The sequence below is a fragment of the Chiloscyllium punctatum genome, chromosome 31, assembly GCF_047496795.1.
Source record: "Chiloscyllium punctatum isolate Juve2018m chromosome 31, sChiPun1.3, whole genome shotgun sequence".
NCBI lineage: Eukaryota > Metazoa > Chordata > Chondrichthyes > Orectolobiformes > Hemiscylliidae > Chiloscyllium > Chiloscyllium punctatum.
The window spans coordinates 71,078,805-71,099,308 of record NC_092769.1 but is presented as its reverse complement, the minus strand read 5'-3'; the positions used below and the strand labels follow the sequence as shown (position 1 = coordinate 71,099,308).

The window sequence follows — 20,504 nt, the reverse complement described above, 5'->3', positions numbered from 1 at the left end:
ACGACGCAATGGAAGTGCCGGAGGGAGAGTGGTGTTGAGGGGGATGGTTGCACATATCCCCCACAAGGAGACAGCAATCACTCAGGGGCTGTTGCCATTATTATTATTATTGTTGTTGTTGTAACACTGCAGCAACCCCATTGGTGCATTTCAGAGAAATACTGGCCAATCAGAGGAGCGCGAGAGTCATCCATTTAGAGGATGCAGCAGCGTTCGCCAATCAGAGAGGGTGAGGGAAGCGTGCTGACCAATCAAAGTGGGAGGCGCTGTGACGGGCAGTATGGGGGGGCGGGACGAAGGTGTCGCGGACCAATCGAAGGGAGAGTCGGCCTATCAAGGGGAGGCAGATGTTAAGGTCTTCCAATTGGGTGGACGTGATAGCCAATCAGCGAGAGGCAGGCTGTGCTCCGACCAATCAAAGTGTGAAAGGCGGTGCTGACGTCATAGATGGCAAGACGTGTGGACCAATCAAAAGGGGGGCAATGTCGACCAATGCGAGAAAAGCAGGGTGGACGATGACCAATCAGAGGGTGGGCGGCAGCCGTAGCCAATCAACGGTGCGCTGTTGTGAACCATCGCGGAAACAGCAGTGGGCGCACCGGCCAATCAGAGGCAGGGAGGCGGTACGAGCCAATCAAAAGGGAGGCTGCGCCGGCCAATGACGGTGGCGGCGGGATTTTTTGAATGTGTTTTCGGTTGGTGCGATTGGCGCGGGGTGTCCTGGCGGTAATGGCGGAGACGCGGAGTGCACCCGGAGGGAGCAGGGACTCCCCTCGGAATCCCGGTGAGTGATCCGGAGGCGCCTTCCCCCCCCCCCCCCCCCCTGCAAGATCCAGGATGTTGGTGTAATCCCCCCCCCCCCTCCAAGATCCAGGATGTTGGTGTAATCCCCCCCCCCCAGGATGTTGGTGTAATCCCCCCCCCCCCCCCCGGATGTTGGTGTAATCCCCCCCCCCCAGGATGTTGGTGTAATCCCCCCCCCCCCCCCCCAGGATGTTGGTGTAATCCCCCCCCCCCCCCCCCCAGGATGTTGGTGTAATCCCCCCCCCCCCCAGGATGTTGGTGTAATCCCCCCCCCCCCCCCCCCGGGATGTTGGTGTAATCCCCCCCCCCCCCCCCCCCAGGATGTTGGTGTAATCCCCCCCCCCCCCCCCAGGATGTTGGTGTAATCCCCCCCCCCCCCCCCAGGATGTTGCTGATTTCCCCCCCCCCAGGATGTTGGTGTAATCCCCCCCCCCCCCCCCCCAGGATGTTGGTGTAATCCCCCCCCCCCCCCAGGATGTTGGTGTAATCCCCCCCCCCCCCCCCCCAGGATGTTGGTGTAATCCCCCCCCCCCCAGGATGTTGGTGTAATCCCCCCCCCCCCCCCCCCCAGGATGTTGGTGTAATCCCCCCCCCCCCCCCAGGATGTTGGTGTAATCCCCCCCCCCCCCCCCCCAGGATGTTGCTGATTTTCCCCCCCCCCCCCAGGATGTTGCTGATTTCCCCCCCCCCCCCCCAGGATGTTGGTGTAATCCCCCCCCCCTCCCCCAGGATGTTGGTGTAATCCCCCCCCCCCCCCCCCCAGGATGTTGGTGTAATCCCCCCCCCCCGGATGTTGGTGTAATCCCCCCCCCAGGATGCTGGTGTAATCCCCCCCCCCTCCTCCCAGGATGCTGGTGTAATCCCCCCCCCCCCCACCAGGATGTTGGTGTAATTCCCCCCCCCCCCCCCCTCCCAGGATGCTGGTGTAATCCCACTCCCACACACCCTCTCATCTCTGCATCCCCTCAATATTGGTGTCAGCCCTCCCCCCATACCACCCCACCCTTTATAATGTTTGTATACTCCCACTCCCACTCATGCCGCTGCAGAATGTTGGTGTAATTCCCCTTGCACATCTCCCGTCCCAGTTCCTTCCTTGACATTGTCCACCCCCTATCCAAGAATTTTGGTATAATCCCACCTAGAGTGTGCCCCAATGTTATACAGTGACAGACCTGTCCCCACCAGTGCTGTCCCCCAGTGTTATACAGGGACTGACCTGTCCCCACCAGTACTGTACCCCAGTGTTATACAGAGACAGACCTGTCCCCACCAGTACTGTACCCCAGTGTTATACAGTGACAGACCTGTCCCCCCCAGTACTGTACCCCAGTGTTATACAGTGACAGACCTGTCCCCACCAGTACTGTACCCCAGTGTTATACAGTGACAGACCTGTCCCCACCAGTACTGTACCCCAGTGTTATACAGTGACAGACCTGTCCCCCCCAGTACTGTACCCCAGTGTTATACAGGGACTGACCTGTCCCCACCAGTACTGTACCCCAGTGTTATACAGGGACTGACCTGTCCCCACCAGTACTGTACCCCAGTGTTATACAGTGACAGACCTGTCCCCACCAGTACTGTACCCCAGTGTTATACAGTGACAGACCTGTCCCCACCAGTACTGTACCCCAGTGTTATACAGTGACAGACCTGTCCCCACCAGTACTGTACCCCAGTGTTATACAGTGACAGACCTGTCCCCACCAGTACTGTACCCCATTGTTATACAGGGACAGACCTGTCCCCACCAGTACTGTGCCCCAATGTTATACAGTGACAGACCTGTCCCCACCAGTACTGTACCCCAATGTTATACAGTGACTGACCTGTCCCCACCAGTACTGTACCCCAGTGTTATACAGTGACAGACCTGTCCCCACAGTACTGTACCCCATTGTTATACAGGGACAGACCTGTCCCCACCAGTACTGTACCCCAGTGTTATACAGTGACAGACCTGTCCCCACCAGTACTGTACCCCAGTGTTATACAGTGACAGACCTGTCCCCACCAGTACTGTACCCCAGTGTTATACAGTGACAGACCTGTCCCCACCAGTACTGTACCCCAGTGTTATACAGTGACAGACCTGTCCCCACCAGTACTGTACCCTAGTGTTATACAGTGACAGACCTGTCCCCACCAGTACTGTACCCTAGTGTTATACAGTGACAGACCTGTCCCCACCAGTACTGTACCCCAGTGTTATACAGTGACAGACCTGTCCCCACAGTACTGTACCCCATTGTTATACAGGGACAGACCTGTCCCCACCAGTACTGTACCCCAGTGTTATACAGTGACAGACCTGTCCCCACCAGTACTGTACCCCAGTGTTATACAGTGACAGACCTGTCCCCACCAGTACTGTACCCCAGTGTTATACAGTGACAGACCTGTCCCCACCAGTACTGTACCCTAGTGTTATACAGTGACAGACCTGTCCCCACCAGTACTGTACCCCAGTGTTATACAGTGACAGACCTGTCCCCACCAGTACTGTCCCCCTGGGGTTATACAGTGACAGACCTGTCCCCACCAGTACTGTACCCCAGTGTTATACAGTGACAGACCTGTCCCCACCAGTACTGTCCCCCTGGTGTTATACAGTGACAGACCTGTCCCCACCAGTACTGTACCCCAGTGTTATACAGTGACAGACCTGTCCCCACCAGTACTGTACCCCAGTGTTATACAGTGATAGACCTGTCCCCCCCAGTACTGTACCCCAGTGTTATACAGGGACAGACCTGTCCCCAACAGTACTGTACCCCAGTGTTATACAGTGACAGACCTGTCCCCACCAGTACTGTACCCCAGTGTTATACAGTGACAGACCTGTCCCCACCAGTACTGTACCCCAGTGTTATACAGTGACAGACCTGTCCCCCCCAGTACTGTACCCCAGTGTTATACAGTGACAGACCTGTCCCCACCAGTACTGTACCCCAGTGTTATACAGTGACAGACCTGTCCCCCCCAGTACTGTACCCCAGTGTTATACAGGGACTGACCTGTCCCCCCCAGTACTGTACCCCAGTGTTATACAGGGACTGACCTGTCCCCACCAGTACTGTACCCCAGTGTTATACAGTGACAGACCTGTCCCCACCAGTACTGTACCCCAGTGTTATACAGTGACAGACCTGTCCCCACCAGTACTGTACCCCAGTGTTATACAGTGACAGACCTGTCCCCACCAGTACTGTACCCCAGTGTTATACAGTGACAGACCTGTCCCCACCAGTACTGTACCCCAGTGTTATACAGTGACAGACCTGTCCCCACCAGTACTGTACCCCATTGTTATACAGGGACAGACCTGTCCCCACCAGTACTGTGCCCCAATGTTATACAGTGACAGACCTGTCCCCACCAGTACTGTACCCCAATGTTATACAGTGACTGACCTGTCCCCACCAGTACTGTACCCCAGTGTTATACAGTGACAGACCTGTCCCCACAGTACTGTACCCCATTGTTATACAGGGACAGACCTGTCCCCACCAGTACTGTACCCCAGTGTTATACAGTGACAGACCTGTCCCCACCAGTACTGTACCCCAGTGTTATACAGTGACAGACCTGTCCCCACCAGTACTGTACCCTAGTGTTATACAGTGACAGACCTGTCCCCACCAGTACTGTACCCCAGTGTTATACAGTGACAGACCTGTCCCCACCAGTACTGTCCCCCTGGGGTTATACAGTGACAGACCTGTCCCCACCAGTACTGTACCCCAGTGTTATACAGTGACAGACCTGTCCCCACCAGTACTGTCCCCCTGGTGTTATACAGTGACAGACCTGTCCCCACCAGTACTGTACCCCAGTGTTATACAGTGACAGACCTGTCCCCACCAGTACTGTACCCCAGTGTTATACAGTGATAGACCTGTCCCCCCCAGTACTGTACCCCAGTGTTATACAGGGACAGACCTGTCCCCAACAGTACTGTACCCCAGTGTTATACAGTGACAGACCTGTCCCCACCAGTACTGTACCCCAGTGTTATACAGTGACAGACCTGTCCCCACCAGTACTGTACCCCAGTGTTATACAGTGACAGACCTGTCCCCACCAGTACTGTCCCCCGGTGTTATACAGTGACAGACCTGTCCCCACCAGTACTGTACCCCAGTGTTATACAGTGACAGATCTGTCCCCACCAGTACTGTACCCCAGTGTTATACAGTGACAGACCTGTCCCCACCAGTACTGTCCCCCTGGGGTTATACAGTGACAGACCTGTCCCCACCAGTACTGTACCCCAGTGTTATACAGTGACAGACCTGTCCCCACCAGTACTGTCCCCCTGGTGTTATACAGTGACAGACCTGTCCCCACCAGTACTGTACCCCAGTGTTATACAGTGACAGACCTGTCCCCACCAGTACTGTACCCCAGTGTTATACAGTGATAGACCTGTCCCCCCCAGTACTGTACCCCAGTGTTATACAGGGACAGACCTGTCCCCAACAGTACTGTACCCCAGTGTTATACAGTGACAGACCTGTCCCCACCAGTACTGTACCCCAGTGTTATACAGTGACAGACCTGTCCCCACCAGTACTGTACCCCAGTGTTATACAGTGACAGACCTGTCCCCACCAGTACTGTCCCCCGGTGTTATACAGTGACAGACCTGTCCCCACCAGTACTGTACCCCAGTGTTATACAGTGACAGATCTGTCCCCACCAGTACTGTACCCCAGTGTTATACAGTGACAGACCTGTCCCCACCAGTACTGTCCCCCGGTGTTATACAGTGACAGACCTGTCCACACCAGTACTGTACCCCAGTGTTATACAGTGACAGACCTGTCCCCCACCAGTACTGTACCCCAGTGTTCTACAGTGACAGACCTGTCCCCACCAGTACTGTACCCCAGTGTTATACAGGGACAGACCTGTCCCCACCAGTACTGTGCCCCAATGTTATACAGGGACAGACCTGTCCCCACCAGTACTGTATCCCAGTGTTATACAGGGACAGACCTGTCCCCACCAGTACTGTACCCCAGTGTTATACAGTGACAGACCTGTGTCCCCCAGTACTGTACCCCAGTGTTATACAGTGACAGACCTGTCCCCCCCCAGTAATGTACCCCAGTGTTATACAGTGACAGACCTGTCCCCAGCAGTACTGTACCCCAGTGTTGTACAGTGACAGACCTGTCCCCACCAGTACTGTACCCCAGTGTTATACAGTGACAGACCTGTCCCCACCAGTACTGTACCCCAGTGTTATACAGTGACAGACCTGTCCCCACCAGTACTGTCCCCCGGTGTTATACAGTGACAGACCTGTCCACACCAGTACTGTACCCCAGTGTTATACAGTGACAGACCTGTCCCCCACCAGTACTGTACCCCAGTGTTCTACAGGGACAGACCTGTCCCCACCAGTACTGTACCCCAGTGTTATACAGGGACAGACCTGTCCCCACCAGTACTGTGCCCCAATGTTATACAGGGACAGACCTGTCCCCACCAGTACTGTATCCCAGTGTTATACAGGGACAGACCTGTCCCCACCAGTACTGTACCCCAGTGTTATACAGGGACAGACCTGTCCACACCAGTACTGTACCCCAGTGTTATACAGTGACAGACCTGTGTCCCCCAGTACTGTACCCCAGTGTTATACAGGGACAGACCTGTCCCCACCTGTACTGTACCCCAGTGTTATACAGGGACAGACCTGTCCCCACCTGTACTGTACCCCAGTGTTATACAGGGACAGACCTGTCCCCACCTGTACTGTACCCCAGTGTTATACAGGGACAGACCTGTCCCCACCTGTACTGTACCCCAGTGTTATACAGTGACAGACCTGTCCCCACCTGTACTGTACCCCAGTGTTATACAGTGACAGACCTGTCCCCACCTGTACTGTACCCCAGTGTTATACAGTGACAGACCTGTCCCCCCCCAGTAATGTACCCCAGTGTTATACAGTGACAGACCTGTCCGCACCAGTACTGTACCCCAGTGTTATACAGTGACAGACCTGTCCCCAGCAGTACTGTACCCCAGTGTTGTACAGTGACAGACCTGTTCCCCCCCCCCCACAGTACTGTACCCCAGTGTTATACAGTGACAGACCTGTCCCCACAGTACTGTACCCCAGTGTTATACAGTGACAGACCTGTCCGCACCCGTACTGTACCCCAGTGTTATACAGTGACTGACCTGTCCCCACCAGTACTGTACCCCAGTGTTATACAGGGACAGACCTGTCCTCACCAGTACTTTACCCCAAACTTGTACAAAGACAGACCTGTCCCTCACCAATACCCTAACCCCAGTGTTGTACAGTGACAGACATTAGCAATTTTTGAGAAGATATATAGCTCAGGTTGTTTATAACTATGTCAGTCAGCTTGTTGAGCTTGAAGGTTTGTTTTCAGATGTTTTGTCACCATGACTAGGTAACATCATCAGTGAGAGCCTCCAGTGAAGCACTGGTGGTATGTCCTGCCTCTCTATTAATGGTTCTTGGTTTCTTAAGGTGGCTGATGTCATTTCCGGTTCATTTTTTTCAAGGGAAGGTAGATTAATTTCGATCCTATGTGTTTGTTGGAGTTCTGGTTCGAATGCCGTGCCTGTAAGAATTCTCACATGTGTCTTTGTTTCGCCTGTCCCAGGATGTATGTGTTGTCCCAGTCAAAGTGGTGTCCGTCCTTTTTCTGTAAGTATAGGAATGAATGATAGTGGGCCGTGTCGTTTGGCATCACAAAACCAAACAATTTCGAGGAAGCATACAACACCGTCAACAATATCCTGTCAGGCATAAAATTCACAAAAGGGGAAGAGAATGACAACAGACTCCCATTCCGAGACGTGGACAGTTGAACGTCCAGTTAACGGAGAGTTTCAAACTAGCGTCTACAGAAAAACAACACGCACGGACCAAATACTTAACTTCAGAAGCAATCATCCCAATACCCACAAACTGAGCTGCATCGAGACATTATTTCAATGGGCTACGTCACACTGCAGCACCCGAGAACTATAAAAAGCAGAAGAAGAATACCTATACAATGTTTTCAAGGAAAACTGGTGCCCAATAAACACAATCTGCCGATTCCTCAGAAACAAACCCAAACTTGCCGACACAACGCAGCCAAAGATTAGACCTTACGTCGAAGACCCATCAGAAATGACTTCCAGACTGCTCAGACCCTTTGGCATCATGGTAGCCCACAAACCTACCAACACAGTAAAACAGCGACTAATGAATCTAAAGGATACCGTCAGCAAAATTAACGTCATTTACAACATACCATACAAGAACTGTAAAAAAACACTACATTGGACAAACCTGCAGGAAACTTGCCACCAAACGACACCACCCACATAGCGATAAAGACGGACTTTTACTGGGACAACGCACACCTCCTAGGACAAGTGAAACAAAGACCCAAGAATTATTTAAAGGCATGGCATTCTAACCAGAACTCTATCAATAAACCCATCGATTTAGATCCCGAGAAAGTGTATAAGGTGTGAGCAGGTAGGGACGGAGTTAAGTTTAGGTTTGCTTGACAAAGGCTCAGCTAGCGTGACTTTGACCAGAGAAGAACTTGCAGTGAATAATGAGGTACTGGAGACCAGGGTAGTGGTTCAACGAGGTGAGGGACATCCATTGTGTAATGCTGGTTAATGAGGTGAGGAACGCCCATAAATAGAGAACTGGGACATCCCACCAGTGCTTCACTGGAGACACTCACTTACCTAGTATGACTTCCAGACTACTCTGATCCCTTAGCATCGTGGTGACAAAACATCTGGAAACAAATCCTCAAGCTCAGTGAGCTGACTTACATACTTAGTGACAGATATTCTTTGACTGGTGTGAGTGTGCCTCCGCCAGCAGGATACCTCCCTAGACTGGTTGTTTTCTTAGACTACTGGAGCCCAGAATCATTGTTTTAATTTTTGTTTTTAGATTTTGGTCCACCAGCAAGGAGAAAGTCTGACAGATTGTCAGCAACACCGAAAGATGAAGGCTCAGTGAGTACTGGAGCTGGCACTGCAGTGTGGAGTGATTCCTGCTGCTGCCTTCATAGCCGCTTGGGAGAATGTTGTTCCTCTTAAAGTCTTTGAGGTGTTGGGTACAGAGAACTCTACTAAGTTGACTCTTTCCTTTTAAAAAGAGTAAACTTGAGGTGGTTTATTTGGAGATGTGATGGGAAGAGAGTTTCCACATAGTAAATTAAACTTCTGTCCTTGAGGACTATATCTGACTTCTTGTTGAAAATATTCCCTGTTTTGGCCTGAACCATTTTCCATGAATTTCACACACTTGATGAAGGAATTTATCCTTGTCTCAGTTCTCAATGGTTACCCCGTATCCTTAAACAGTGACCCTGTGGTTTTGAACTACTAATTGCAACAATCCTGTTAGAATTTTACAGGTTTCTTTAAGACTTCCCCCAAAACCTCATTTCTTCTAAACTCCAGTGAATACAGTCCTAACCAATCCCATCTCCTGTTTATACATCAGTCCTGCCGACCCCAGGGAATCATTCTGCGTATCCTTCACTGCTCTCCCTTCATCAGCAGAACATTCTTCCTCAGATAAGGAGACCCAAAGTGCACACAGTATTCCAGGCGTTTGGTCTCACCAAGGGCCTGAGCAATTGCAGAAAGATTTCCCTGCTCCAATCTTCAAATCCAGGCCAACGTACAGTTTGCCTTTGTCGCCACCTGCTGCACCAGCCGTGGGAGGTGATAGTCTCGTGGTATTATTGCTGGACTGTAAATCCAGAAACCCAGATCACGTCCTGGGGACCTAAATTCAGATCCAGCAGATGGTCAAATTTGAATTCAATTTGTCAAAAAAGATCTGGAATTAAAAGTCTATTAGTGACCATAAAACCATTGTCAGAAAAAACCCATCTGGTTCTTTAATGTCTTTTACTTTACCAGCTATAGCCCATATCTGACTCCAGGCCCACAGCAATGGCCGATTAGAGGTGGGCAATAAACGCTGGCCTCGCTAGTGAAGCCCTTGTCCCGTGACTGAATTTTTAAAAAAAATGCTTACCTTGCTAGTGTACAAAGGGACCCAGATCTCCATGCACCTCCACCTTTCCCACCCAACAGTTAATAATTCTGTAACTGCCTTCCTGTTTACGTCCCCAAAGGGGGAAAATCTCACACAGATCCTTGTTAACTTCATCCACCATGCATTTGCACATCCAAAACTGGTCCCAACACCTCTGGTAAATGATCAATATTCAGGGGGGGGGGGGGAAACAGATCAAAAATGTATAATGTTAGGGGGTTGAGGCTAAATATTTTCACTGTATGTGTTATGACTCGTGTGGGACAAGGGATGGTCATTGGCAAGGGCTTGAAGTGCGTTGGACAGGCTTGTGGTGTGAGAGCTGGTTGGTTTCTAACGGGTGGAAAGGGTGATGCTTTCTGAGCCTTTAAATCGCTCGTCCCTAACCCGGGTTCTTTATTATTCAGCAGGCTCCAGTGGTCAAGCGTTCAATCGTTCTGAAGAAGATCGAACCCCAGAAAAATGTGGTAAGTGTCTGTCTCTCTCTCTCTCTCTGTCTCTCTCTCTCTGTCTCTCTCTCTCTGTCTCTCTCTCTCTGTCTCTCTCTCTGTCTCTCTCTCTGTCTCTCTCTCTGTCTGTGTCTCTCTGTCTGTGTCTCTCTGTCTGTGTCTCTCTGTCTGTGTCTCTCTGTCTGTGTCTCTCTCTGTCTGTCTGTCTGTCTCTCTCTCGTTGTTTACCCGAAACGGGTTCCCGGAGATCTTCAGCCAAACTCCGTGGTGAGTATCAGTTGCGCGTGCATCTCGGTTTGCGAGAGGCACGTTGGGTCTGATTGCTGGGTGATGAGGGGCTCCTGAGTGGAGAGCGAGCCCTGTACACTCTCAGCGAGCTTTGTCAATCAGTCACGTGGAAATTAGAGAGACCTACAATTCGGGTGGAGGCCACTCGGCCCACGCTCGCTGTTTGCCAAGCGGTTTGTTATTTTTGCAATCGACTCCAGCACTAACATCAATCTCTCTTCTCTATCTCTCGTCCAGCTTGCTAAATCCATCACTGCAACACCGAGACGCAGCTCCCGGGTAAGTGTACGCACTCCCTTCCACCACCAGCCACACCCAGAAGAGCTAAAGGTGCCACGAGACGAGGCATTTTTACAGTGTATGGTTAGGAATTGGCATGTGCTTCCTAATGGGTATCGTTAGAATCCCTGCGGCGTGGAAGCAGGCCATTTGGCCCGTCAAGTCCACATCAACCCTCCAAATAGCAGCCCACCTGGCCCCATCATCTCATCCCTGTAACCCTGCATTTCCCGTGGCTAACCCACTTCGCCTGCACATCCCTGGACACGATGCGCAGTTTCCCACGCCCGATCCACCCTGACCTGCACATCCTTGGACTGTGGGAGGAAACCAGAGCACCCGGAGGAAACCCCACGCAGTCACCAAGAATGTGGAGACAGTGAGGACCGGAGATCGGAGTCGAAGAGTGTGGTGCTGGAAAAGCACAGCCAGTCAGGCAGCATCCGAGGAGCAGAAAAATCGATTGAGCCACCCCCCCTCGTTCCTGATGTAGGGCCTATGCTCGAAACATCGATTCTCCTGCTCCTTGGATGCTGCCTGTTCGGCTGTGCTTTTCTAGCACTATACTCTTTGACTCGGTCACTGAGAACGTGCGAGCTCCACACAGACAGTTCGCTGGAGGAATCAAATCCAGGTCTTTGATACTGTGAGGCAGCAGTGCTTAACCACTAGGCCACCGTGTGGCACTCTGGTGCCTATTCTAACAGTAGCCTGCAGAAGGGAAGCAAGGATAAACACTCGGGGGTTTTTAGGAAAGAGCAGCTGGATGAGCTAGATTGAATTTGACGGGTGGAATGGCCTCCCCTTGCACTGAGCTAACCTACGATTTGCTGGCTTGTACAGGGCAGCTAGCCAAGGAGGGGTATGACTGAGATTAATGACTTGCTGTGTGGGTTTTATGGGCTGTACACTGACGGTAGATGCACAGTCACGAAGCCAGTGTTTAAAGCAGTGAATCAATTATTTCAGCAACCCGCTGTCAATTTCCTCTCGGCAAGGAGCTGAACTGAGATTATGCCAATTAATATTTGGAATGTTTTGTAGGATCTGGAGTAACTTTTCCTTCACCAGCTAACTGGATTTATAAAACCTGTGAACTCGAGTCTGAAGTTAAGTTTATTGCCTTATGGCGATACATTTTTTTTATTGCCTTTACATGTAGTGAAGGCCTTCAACACAAGAATGGGATTTGGTAACATGGGTGTCCCCTGTGGATAGGGAGAAATCCAGAACAAGGAGGGAGCAACTTTAAGTTGGAGCTGGACTCCATATCATCACAGAGTGGCAGGGAAACACAGCAGGTCTGGCAGCATTGTGCGGAGACAAACGGAGTTCATGTTTTCAACCCAGAGAGCCTTTGTCAGGACTGGAACAAGCCGGGCAAGGGTTTCAGATTTCCAGCAGCCACAGTGCCTTGTCTTTATTTCCAGAAATAGCTTCGACAGTTGTTCATTGTACAGAAGCTCCCTTTTTCCGCCTCGTGACTTTGTCGTTGAATCCCTACCGTGTGGAAACAGGCCAATTGGCCCAACAAGTCCACACCGACCCTCCAAAGAGTAACCCACCCAGACCCTACCTTTATTACTCTACATTTACCCCTGACTAACGTCCCTAACCTGCACATCCCTGAACCCTATGGGACAATTTAGCACGGCCAATCCACCCTAACCTGCACATCCCTGGGCACTATGGGACAATTTAGCACGGCCAATCCACCCTAACCTGCACATCCCTGCGCACTATGGGACAATTTCCCACGGCCAATCCACCCTAACCTGCACATCCCTGGGCACTATGGGACAATTTAGCACGGCCAATCCACCCTAACCTGCACATCCCTGGACACTATGGGACAATTTAGCACGGCCAATCCACCCTAACCCGCACACCTTTGGATTGTGGGAGAAAACCAGAGCACCCGGAGGAAACCCCACACAGACATGGGGGCAACTATCTGTGTGAAGTTTGCACAGTCACATGAGGAGACTCCAACAAGAGCCTAGGTTTTATTTGTTATCGAAGACTATAGAGGGGGAGGGGTAAAGGCCTAGTGGTGGTATTGTTGCTGGCCTATAAATCCAGAGAGGAGAAAGTGAGGGCTGTAGAGTCAGAGTTGAGAAGTGTGACACTGGAAAAGCACTGCGGGTCAGGCAGCATCCGAGGAGCAGGAGAATGGACATTTCAGCCATAAGCCCTTCATCAGGAATGTTCCTGATGAAGGGCTTGTGCCCGAAACATCAACTCTGCTGCTCCTCTGATGCTACCTGACCCGCAGTGCTTTTCCAGCGTCACACTATTCGACTACAAATCCAAAGACCCAGCTACTGATGTGGTGAGCTGAAAATGTGTTGCTGGAAAAGCGCAGCAGGTCAGGCAGCATCCAAGGAGCAGGAGAATCGACGTTTTGGGCATGAGCCCTTCTTCAGGAATCCAGCTCCTTGGATGCTGCCTGACCTGCTGCGCTTTTCCAGCAACACATTTTCAGCTTTGATCTCCAGCATCTGCAGTTCTCACTTTCTCCTAGTGATGTGGTGACCCAGGTTCAAATCCCACTGTGGCAGGAATCTAATGTAACATCTGGAATGTAATAATGGCCCATGAGTCCATTGCTAATTGTTGGATAAACCCACCTAGGTGGCATATGCCCTTTTAGGGAAGGAAATCTGCCATCCTTACCTGGTCTGGCCTACATGGGACTCCAGATCTAGAGCAATGTGGTTGACACTTGTCTGCCCCCAAGGTCTGACCAGTGACTCCTACATCCAATGAATGAAAACAAAAAGAAGGATGTGGTCCAAGTCTGATCGAGGAGAAGAACGGAAGTTTAGGTATAGATAAAGTTGATGGTAGTTGCCTTTTACCCAAGCTGGGGAGTTTCGAGACAAGAGGGCACGTTTTAAAGGTGAGAGGAGAGCGATTTGAAAATTACTTGGGGGGGACCACAATGTTTTACACAGAGGGTGGTTTGTGTGTGGAATAAACTTCCTGAGGAAGTGGTGGATGTGGGGACAGTTACAACATTTTAAGACATTTGGATAAGGATGTGACTAGGAAAGGGTTTGGAGGGATATGGGCCAGGAGCAGGCAGGTGGGACTAGTTTAGTTTGGGATTATGGTCAGCATGGACTAGTTGGGCTGAAGGGTCTGCTTACCCAGATACAGATGCAAGTGATAGAACAGGATCGAGGGGCTGAATGGCACCTTGCCTTCTCCCAGATGGGCTCTGCGTTCAGCCATGTCCTATCCGCGAACGCGGCCGTCGGTTCACTGCTCCTGAAGGCGGTTTCAGTTGGGCTGAAACTCGCTTTTCCCCTTTCCAGGTTTCCCCGAAGACGGTGAAGGAGAACGCCGGCGGAGTTTGGGCGAGTGTGGCCGACCAAGAGGCGGCGCGGGTCAGCGCCTCGCCCCCTGCCCAGGAGGCCGAGAGAGGCGTGCTGATGTCACAGAAGGTGCGGCGCTCATACAGCCGTCTCAGCCCCTACGGCGTCCACCTCCCAAGTGTGGGCGGCGGGGCTTCGGACACCTCCACGCCGAACGGGGAGGGGGAGGGGGCCGCCTCCCGCCGGTCCCTCTTCGGCTTCGGCAGGCTCCTGGCTGGCGACACCGCACCAGGCCTCTCGCCGGTGAAGCGCCCCCTGACCCCCGAAGTGGAGAAGCCTCTCCTTGCCGCCGGCTCCCTCGCCCAGCTGGACCTGAACATCCCCGGCGTGGCTCTGGCCAAGGAGAAGAGGAAGAAACGCAAAGTCCCCCAGATCGAGGTGAGACCAGACAGGCTGCGCCCTCTGGGCACGCGCTCCCCCTTCCCTCTGGGTATGTGCTCCCCTTTCCCTGACTGACTGCCATCCCCTCTCACCCCACCCCCCTCCCACCCCATCTGGACATTGTTGTCGATATGAATACTGAGGCACGAATAAGTAGAATGGATGGCTTTGAGATATGTAGAGAAGAGGTGTTGGAAATTCTGGCAAGGGTGAAAATAGATAAGTCCCCTGGGCCTGATTGCATTTATCCTAGGATTCTCTGGGAAGCAAGGGAGGAGATTGCAGAGCCATTGGCCTTGATTTTTGTGTCCTCTTTGTCTACAGGAGTAGTGCCAGAGGACTGGAGGCTAGCAAACGTGGTTCCCTTGTTCAAGAAGGGGAGTAGGGATAATCCTAGTAACTATAGGCCAGTGAGTCTCACTTCTGTTGTGGGCAAAGTCTTAGAGAGAATTATAAGGGATAGGATTTATGCACATCTGGATAAGAATGATGTGATCAAGGATAGTCAGCATGGTTTTGTGAAGGGCAGGTCGTGCCTCACAAACCTTATTGAATTCTTTGAGAAGGTGACGAAGGAGGTAGATGAGGGGAAAGCGGTAGATGTAGTATATATGGATTTTAGTAAGGCGTTTGATAAGGTCCCCCATGGTAGGCTACTGCAGAAAATACAGAGATATGGCATTGAGGGTGAGTTGGAGGTTTGGATTAGGAATTGGCTCTCTGGAAGAAGACAGAGGGTAGTAGTTGATGGCAAAGATTCATCTTGGAGTGCCGTCACTAGTGGTGTTCCGCAAGGATCTGTTTTGGGACCATTGCTGTTTGTCATTTTTATAAATGACCTGGAGGAAGGGTTAGAAGGTTGGGTGAGCAAGTTTGCGGATGATACGAAAGTCGGAGGAGTTGTAGACAGTGAGGAAGGATATGGCAGGTTACAGAGGGATATAGAGAAGCTGCAGAGCTGGGCAGAAAGGTGGCAAATGGAGTTCAATGTAGCTAAGTGTGAAGTGATTCACTTTGGTAAGAGTAATAAAAAGATGGATTACTGGGCTAATGGTAGACTACTTGGTAGTGTGGAAGAGCAGAGGGATCTTGGTGTCCATGTACACAGATCTCTGAAAGTTGCCACCCAGGTAAATAGTGCAGTGAAGAAGGCATATGGCGTACTGGCTTTTATTGGTAGAGGAATTGAGTTCCGGAGTCCTGAGGTCATGCTGCAGTTGTATAAGACTCTGGTGCGGCCGCTTCTGGAATATTGTGTGCAGTTTTGGTCGCCATACTATAGGAAGGATGTGGAGGCACTGGAACGGGTGCAGAGGAAGTTTACCAGGATGTTGCCTGGTATGGTAGGAAGATCCTATGAGGAAAGGCTGAGGCACTTGGGGTTGTTTTCTTTGGAGAAAAGAAGGTTTAGGGGTGATTTGATAGAGGTGTACAAGATGATTAGGGGGTTAGATAGGGTTGACAGTGAGAACCTTTTTCCGCGTATGGAGTCAGCTATTACAAGGGGGCATAGCTTTAAATTAAGGGGGGGTAGATATAGGACTGATGTTAGGGGTAGGTTCTTCACTCAGCGAGTCGTAAGATCATGGAATGCCCTGCCAGTAGCAGTAGTGGACTCTCCCTCTTTATGGGTATTTAAGCGGGCATTGGATAGGTATATGGAGGATAGTGGGTTAGTGTAGGTTAGGTGGGCTTTGATCGGCGCAACATCGAGGGCCGAAGGGCCTGTACTGCGCTGTATTGTTCTATGTTCTATGTTCTATGTAAATAGAGCCCCAATGTTGGCGATTTGCCTGACCTTCCCGTTGAGGAGGTGCCAGGGTTCAGAGGCAGGTTGGATGTAAAATGCCCCTTGGCAACAAGGAGGGGGCTTTTTTATTTTTTTATAGAATCCCTACAGTGTGGAAACAGGCCATTTGGCTCAACACGTCTACACCGACCCTCCAAAGATTAACCCACCCAGACCCTACCTTTATTACTCTAGGTTTGCCCCTGACGAATGTCCTTAACCTGCGCATCCCTGGGCACTATGGGACAATTTAGCACGGCCAATCCACCCTAACCTGCGCATCCCTGGGCACTGTGGGACAATTTAGCACAGCCAATTCACCCTAACCTGCACATCCTGGGCACTATGGGACAATTTAGCACGGCCAATCCACCCTAACCTGCACATCCCTGGGCACTATGGGACAATTTAGCACGGCCAATTCACCCTAACCTGCACATCCTGGGCACTATGGGACAATTTAGCACGGCCAATCCACCCTAACCTGCACATCCCTGGGCACTATGGGACAATTTAGCACGGCCAATTCACCCTAACCTGCACATCCTGGGCACTATGGGACAATTTAGCACGGCCAATCCACCCTAACCTGCACATCTTCGGACTATGGGAGGAAACCAGAGTAACCGGAGGAAATCCCACACAGACATGAGGAGAATGTCTGTGTGGCCTCTGCACAGTTGCCTGAGGCCTGAATTGAACCCGGGTCCCTGGTGCAGTGAGGCAGCAACGCTAACCATTGAGCCACTGTGCTACTGTACTTCCACCCAGTATCCTGTCCATCCCCCAGCCTCGCAGGCAGATGTGTCTGGTTGTCATCATGTGACTGCATTTGGGAGCTTGCTGAGAGAAAATTGGCTTCCGCACTTCCGAGCGAGAGAGAGCGAGGAGCAGGAGTAGGCCGTCTGGAACCTCGAGACTGCGCTGCCATTCCATCAGATCATGGCTGATCTCCTCTGGCTCAGCTCCACTTACCCACCCACTCTCCATAATCTTTAATTCCTTTCCTGTTCAAAAGTCTATCTACCTTTTGCCTTAAAGACATTCGACGAGGTAGCCTCGTGGGCAGGGAGTTCCACAGATTCCCAACCCCGGCCCCTTTCCTGTTCTACATTTACCCGTTCCCGTCTGTCTTGAGGTGGCACCGACAGCCGGTACGTGACGTGACGTCCTGCGCAGGACCGAGAACACGCTGGGCCACGCACGTGGGTCATCCTTGCATTCGGCACAAGATGTACTTTGTTGGGGGACAGGAAACCTTTTAGGAATTCTTCCCACATTGTGCAGTGGCTCACAGAAGCTGAAAGCAGCTGCCCATCATCTTTTCCTGAGGGATGGGCAGGAAATGCCGTAGCCTAGCTAGCGATGTCTACTCTACGGGAGCTGTTTGGTTTTGTTTTTTTAAAATGCTCATTTGCTGTCCTTGGTCTCCCTGCTGTGCAGGATGCCCACTGACTGATGTTAGTCTGGGATTTGGTGCTCCCTAGGATGTTGTATAGGGATAGGTCTTGTCCCAGCTTCTTTTGTGCTGAGTGGGAGGGCCCCTGTTCGACTTGGAACCAAGTTCTGTTGCCCTTCAGAAGTGTGGGGGGGGGGGGGGGGGAGGGAGGTGGAAGGAGGGGTATCACGGTAATAATTTAGTCAAGGAGCGGTCCTGACATCAGGACCATAAATCCATGCCAGTTTTCCAGAGAGCGCCCAGAAATGCCGAGAGCCCACAGCGTGTCCGTTGAGTTGGACAGGGCATGCTAAAGTCTCTACACAATACATCTTTGGCGGGAGTGGCCCAGAGGTCCATGTAACCCCCAACTGTCATCCAACGTGCTTCCCAGCCCCTCACTTCCCTGTTTTCCCTGTTGTTTTCCCAGAAGTCCGAGTTGGACGAGTGGGCCGCTCAGATGAACGCTAGCTTCGAAGAAGCGGAACGCTTTGATTTGCTTGTGGAGTGATGAGGAAGGGGAGCTGCTCGCTCGCTCTCTCTCTGGGCTCGCAGAACGCTTCAGTTTTCAGAGGGATTCAAAACAGCATGAGCCTCGACGAAACAGGACTGTCAAGAGAAGCGCCGAACTCTTTACCGGTAGGTCGTAGGGATGTCGAAGGCAGAAGAGCCAGTCGGTCCACAAGCTACCTCTTGCAGTGAACAACTGCAGTTCCTTTTCAGGGATATGTCTGTACTCCTATCCCCTCGGAGCACTGCTGTTTGTAGACATGCTTGTCAATATAGAATCTCCACTGCCAGCTGCTGCTGTCTGACATGAACCGTTGCAGTTCGCTGGTCACAGCAAGGTTCAAGTGTTGGTATGTGTGTCTTCTCTCTCTCTCTCTCTCTCTCTCTCTCTCTCTCTCTCTCTCTCTCTCTCTCTCTCTCTCTGCCTGTGTGTCTCCCTGTCTCTCTCAGTATTAACAGTTTGACTGACTCGCTGCAAACAAACCTGGCGCCCTCCTGCTACCGGAGAGCAGTTTGGGTCAAATGTTTATTTTCCTAACCACTACATCTGACATGGAAATACGGCCTGGTTCATACTGTGCCTGGAGAGACAGGGCAATGCTTTTGAGTTGGAGGTTGGACTGCCTCAACCAGAATCATTGACCCTGTCGCTTCATTCCTCTGCTCACTCGCTCCCTTTTTTTTTTGTTTTAAATACACAATTTGTACATTGCTTGACTTTTGAAAAGGTATCACTGGAGAAAAATGATCAAACGTCTTTTTTTTTAAGAAAAGGAACACGCCCACGTGTACCTTTTTTAAGAAGTTGATGTATAATCAAACCCAGAAACTGCCAGTACGGTCTGACTGCTTATTGTCTGTCTGCGTCTGTGGAAGAGTGAAGCCGAATCCTTCCTTTGCTGATTGACCTTGGTTAGTGTTGAACATACTTGATGTCCTTTACTTATTTATAGCTGTTCCCACCCTGACAATACCCGCCAAACTGGATGTGGCTTTAATACTGTGTGTGTGGGGAGCCCACGTGATGATGTTCGAGTAGGTTTTCATTTTGTCTGCCACTCAGTGTTGGCCCGAGCTGCCTGCCCACTCTAGGCCTGGGGCTGGCGCCAGCTTATCAGAAACGCACTACATGATAGCCTGAGCCGAACAAGACGCTCAGTCCACATTATCGGCATCCTGTTGTTCAGTATCGACTGAAGAAAGCATTGTGTTCCCTCCAGAGTATAGTTGTTGTGGTAATAGGAAGAGTGTTCTCTTGTTCGGATTTCAGTCCAGCTGAGAGAAATGTCAGCAAAGTTCATGTGCATTGAACCTTGGGACCTCTGCCCAGCAGCACAAACAGCCATCTTGTCTTCCCAAGTGGAGGGGGTTTCTAGGTTTACTCCAGCGACATGCTGGTGTTTGTGGTTCAGTTGCTGGTGGAGCATGTGGCTGGCAATCTCAGTGGGTGAATTAATGTCTGCTCACCTCGAGCCCTGGTGTCACATGCTAACAATTGGATAAGTGATAAGGTGAATTCTCTTTCTAGTAAATGATGTATGCTCCACGCTGATTCTTTCCAAATCAAATGCAGTATGAAACTCTGTTTGGTGATTTTTAGAAAATGTTATAATGGAACTGGACTTTAACTGTCATCTATTTACACCAAAACAGCTAAACTCTTCCGCAGTCTTTCGTAACTGCGTGGTTAGCAGACTAGCTGTGAGAAAGTAGGTAGGGCTGCGTTGTCGGGAATTTAATAATTTGATGTTGACCTAATGGTGTAGGTATGGAAGATATGTCAGACATCAGTGGTATTTGGTATGTTCTTGTATGTGTTTAATTAATGAACTCCTTAATAAAAAGGTTTTGTGCTTTTGATGTTGAGTATTTTGTGTGATCTAATCAATATTCTCTTCGCAAAACTGCCTTGAATGGGGCCAGCGTGCAAATTCCTGCCCCGCTCGTACGGAGATAAAGCACACACCCCGGGGATGCTGAAGAGCTGCAAGGAAAACAAATTGATTCTTCAGTTTCTCCCAGCAATCAGGCTATCCTGACAGTGTGGGGGAGAGGCTGTTCACCCCATTAGGGCCACACTGACCCCTTGAAGGGTCAGACA

At 51.1% G+C, this 20,504-nt stretch overlaps 1 protein-coding gene and 1 long non-coding RNA gene across 3 annotated transcripts; one reads left to right on the top strand and one right to left on the bottom strand.

The window, feature by feature from the left end:
• The first annotated feature begins 633 nt into the window (after positions 1–633).
• Positions 634–20,263, top strand: cdca5 (cell division cycle associated 5). 2 transcript variants are annotated; one of them, XM_072550958.1, is made up of 6 exons: positions 634–784; positions 8,768–8,832; positions 10,300–10,356; positions 10,864–10,905; positions 14,226–14,663; positions 18,324–20,263. In XM_072550958.1, the coding sequence occupies exons 1-6, from the start codon at positions 685–687 to the stop codon at positions 18,402–18,404; spliced, it is 783 nt and encodes a 260-aa protein (XP_072407059.1). In that variant the 5' UTR covers positions 634–684; the 3' UTR covers positions 18,405–20,263. The 2 variants fall into 2 exon arrangements, with proteins under 2 accessions (XP_072407059.1, XP_072407058.1); XM_072550957.1 differs by having other exon boundaries at positions 10,297–10,356.
• LOC140457036 (uncharacterized) lies at positions 7,266–14,119 on the bottom strand. The gene is made up of 4 exons (XR_011953308.1): positions 14,058–14,119; positions 8,141–8,217; positions 7,853–8,027; positions 7,266–7,505 (listed from the first exon to the last, which is right to left on the bottom strand). It is a non-coding gene; the product is annotated as an uncharacterized lncRNA (long non-coding RNA).
• Positions 20,264–20,504: the final 241 nt, after the last annotated feature.